The sequence below is a fragment of the Talpa occidentalis genome, unplaced genomic scaffold (genome assembly GCF_014898055.3).
Source record: "Talpa occidentalis isolate TD23 unplaced genomic scaffold, MPIMG_talOcc4v2.1 talOcc4.9, whole genome shotgun sequence".
NCBI lineage: Eukaryota > Metazoa > Chordata > Mammalia > Eulipotyphla > Talpidae > Talpa > Talpa occidentalis.
The window spans coordinates 36,709,415-36,712,933 of NW_023605305.1; the positions used below are offsets into that span (position 1 = coordinate 36,709,415).

The window sequence follows — 3,519 nt, forward strand, 5'->3', positions numbered from 1 at the left end:
GAGATTTGGTTATGCTTGCCATGCTCAGCTTTTCACACTGACCTTCCTTAGCTGCTCAATCAATTCCTCCATCCCTGCCCCCACTGCTCACCTAGACCCTAGACCTGGGGGACACCTAGACCCTAGACCTGGACTTAACTCCTGGTTCTACCACTAACTGGTTTGTATGATCCTGGGAAAGCTACTTAACTTCCTTGAGCCTCAGTTGCCTCATCTGTTAAATGGGGGGTTCCACATCAACCTCACAGGGTGACGAGGCCTTTCAAGAGCCTCGTGTGGTACACAGAACATAATAAGTGCTCAACTAACAGCTGCCATGATTACTGCTCTCCAGGTGCCAGTGTTCTCACTGAAAAGTGGTACATGTGCATAAATAGAAGATTTACACAATGTTCTGGAAAGAAGATGAATTCCTCTGAGCCTCCTGTGTATGGTGGCAGGTCAGAGGTCTTGGACCACAGGGTGGCTGGCATGACCTCTACTGTTTTTCTCTGGCTGGAAGCTGTTGTTTCTAGACTTCAGTGCCCTCTCTGGGGTAAAGGGTATTATTGGTGTTGATGCTGTTGTAGAAATGAGGACTGAACTGGTTGAGCACCGAGCCCCCATAGCCGAGGGCATTGGTGGTCACGGGGTTGGCCCATTCGCCCGTGCCCCCGTGGCCACTGAGGTTGGTGAGAGGGGTGTAGGAGTTAAAGCTCAGCAAGTTCTGCCCCATCTTGTCCAGGGGCTCAGGGCTCAGTCCTGGCGTGGCCACCGGGCGGCTCATGGGGCTGGAGCCACTCACATAGGTCGTCATGGAGGAGAGGAAGCTGTTGAGACATGGGGTGCCTGGTGGGGGCGGGGAGGAGCGCTTTTCTGGGGAGCCAGTGGTGCCGGGCGAAGCACCGTCCAGGAGGTCCTGGGCCTCTGTGGTCTTGGGGCTGCCCCCCAGGAGACTGTTCTCTGTCTTCTCTGAGGTCAAGGTGCCCATGCTGGAAGACACATCCGATTTTCTCTTTCTCTTCCTGCGGAAATTTCCATTGTCGAACATCTTCTCACAGTTGGGGTCCAGGGTCCAGTAATTCCCTTTGCCTGGGACAAAAGTGGGAGAACATAAGTAGAGAGCCAGACTTGAAGCTTAGCTCCTGCTCCTCCTTATGGTCATAACTAAAGGCAAAGGAAACAGATGCAGAAGACAGAAAACAGCAGGTGGGGGCTAAGAAAGGGAGGGGTTCTCCAGGCCCACCACTCCCACACCCACACCCACTTAGTTAAGCATCCCTTGAATCTAGGGTTTCTGGGGGCACAGAGAAAGGCAGGAGACTCAAAGAAGTACTCAGTGTGGTCCCTTTAAGAAGTTAAGTAATGGGGGGTAGGGGAAGGGGGGTCCTCCATTGTTTGAGTGATAGGAACTCCCTGCAAGTCCTAGGCAAAGTTGGGAGACGGATTTGGGTCTTGGCTTTGCTCCCAACGATGTCAGGGTGCCAGTCTGAAAAGTGGACTGTGCCTTCTTCCTCAGGCTGCTGCCAGGAGGGACATCACCAGATGCATGCAAGGGCTTTGTAACGGTGAGGTCCCACCCCCCAGGGGAGGCCTGAACCCTGCCTGCTGCCTGCTCTCTGCCAGGGTAAGGCCAGCCTGTGGGTGGGTCTCTGCCCTCTGGTGGGGGACTGGGGGGACACAGAGTCCTGCCCTTGCTAGTCTCAGAGTGGGAGGAGGTGGGTGCCTCTACCTGGCTTCCTGAGGTAGAACGAGAGTGGACAATCCCCCGGGACGTGGGTGGATGAGTATTTAATACCGCTATGTTTTTGAAGTGCATCATTACAAGGAAGACGCTCACCACCTTTGGTGTGAGGCTGCCATTCAGATTCACACTCCATCACCAGCACCTCGTGGTGTCACCTCAGGTGGCTGTGGCACCCGAGGGTTATTTCCTCCTCCGTAGAGTGGGTGCGATCAGGGCTACCCTCCAGGGGTGGATTAAAGAGATGGAGTCGGGGGCCAGGCAGCACAGGGGTCCCCTGTAATTGTCACCCCAGTGGGCCTTAGGCGCTTAGGCGCCATCTACCCACATCACTTATCTCCAAGGACTTGCTGTGAACTGTGGGCTGGGGGTCCAGGTAAATCATCAATCACTGTCATCACCCAGCACTGGCGAGCACCAGAGACCTCACATACATCATCTCCTATTCCCACCACAGGCCTACCAAGGCACTCCTGCCACCAGCTCTGTTTTACAGGTGATGAAACTGCAGCTCAGGGATCGAACCTGCCTGAGGTCACAGACCGGTGGGCAGCACAGTCAGAAGAGAGACATCTGTCTCCAGAGTCCGAATTCTACTGCTGACTTCCCTCAGCCCCTAGTCCTGGGGGTGCCGGACACATTCAGACCTTTCTAGAAGGGGCCCTCAGATGGTCTCCCCACCCACGCTTAGCTTACCCGGGTCATCCTCGTCCCGGGGCACCTTCTTGAAGCAGTCGTTGAGTGACAGGTTGTGGCGGATGGAGTTCTGCCAGCCGGCCTTGCTCTTGTTATAGAAGGGGAAGTTGTCGGCCACATACTGGTAGATCTGGCTCAGGGTGAGGCGCTTGTCAGGTGCCCCGTGGATGGCCATGGCGATGAGAGCCGAGTAGGAGTAGGGGGGCCGCACCAGCTTCATCAGCTCCTCCTGTGAGGGGATGGGCAGCCAGCCCAGGTCGCTGCCCCCCAGGCCCGACACGCTCGGCAGCAGCTGTCGCTGTACCCCGTAGGCTTGGGGCAGGAAGGGGCTGGCATTGGGGCTGGGGAGGTAGGGTGGCGGGGTCATGGCTGGCCCATTGAGCCAGAGGTAAGGGTTAGGAGTGGCTCCGTACTCGCCACCCCCCTCAAAGGAGGGGGGCCGCTGAGGGCTGGGCACACCCTGCGGGTGGAAGAAGCTCTCATAGTACAGGTTCATCTCAGGGGGCTCCTGGCCGATGCTGGGGAACTGGGGGCTGCAGCGAGGTGGGGAGGGTGCTGGGAGGTCGAAGGAGCTCATGCTGGGGCTGGCTGGGCAGGAGCCACCTGCCTGGCACCTGCATCAGGAGCTGTCCCTGACAGGTGCTCCGAGGGCCCAGCCTCCCACTGCTTTATACCCCTGTGGGCTGGGCCGGGTGGCCCCACCCAGGGGCGGCTCTGCTGCAGACCCGCCCCTCCTCCAGTGCCCAGTGCCCACTGGAGGGAGGAGGGGAGGAAGGGAGGAAGAGAAGGGGGTGACTTCCCAGCCACCAGGGCAGGTCCTGCTGCTGACAGCCCAGACTGGCTGTCTACCTGCTGTTCATAACAACTGGGCCCCTTTCCTGCCCACCTCCCTTTCCTTGTCCCTGGCTTCATGCTTCCTCTTTTCTCCACCCCCAAGCCTGTCTCTTTTTGTCTCTTTTCCCCCTTTCTCTCCTCAATTTTCCCACCCTTCTCACTTTCTTATCATCCTTTCTGAGTCTTGATCTTTCCTCTCGCTTGCTCTCTCATTGTGTTTCTCCTCTGCTCACCTCTTCTTCTCCTCCCCAGTTGTGTCAGGATCC

At 57.3% G+C, this 3,519-nt stretch overlaps 1 protein-coding gene across 2 annotated transcripts; it reads right to left on the reverse strand.

Moving 5' to 3' along the window:
• Window positions 1–511: 511 nt before the first annotated feature.
• On the reverse strand, window positions 512–2,996 carry FOXI1 (forkhead box I1). 2 transcript variants are annotated; one of them, XM_037500469.1, is made up of 2 exons: window positions 2,420–2,996; window positions 512–789 (listed from the first exon to the last, which is right to left on the reverse strand). In XM_037500469.1, the coding sequence occupies exons 1-2, from the start codon at window positions 2,994–2,996 to the stop codon at window positions 512–514; spliced, it is 855 nt and encodes a 284-aa protein (XP_037356366.1). The 2 variants fall into 2 exon arrangements, with proteins under 2 accessions (XP_037356366.1, XP_037356365.1); XM_037500468.1 differs by having other exon boundaries at window positions 512–1,071.
• Window positions 2,997–3,519: the final 523 nt, after the last annotated feature.

Coding starts and splice junctions, on each gene's coding strand:
- FOXI1 (XM_037500468.1), bottom strand. CDS start 2,996: ATGAGCTCCTTCGACCTCCCAGCACCCTCCCCACCTCGCTGCAGCCCC. Junction 1,072..2,419: donor CCGGGACGAGGATGACCCGG/GTAAGCTAAGCG, acceptor CTTTTGTCCCAG/GCAAAGGGAATTACTGGACC.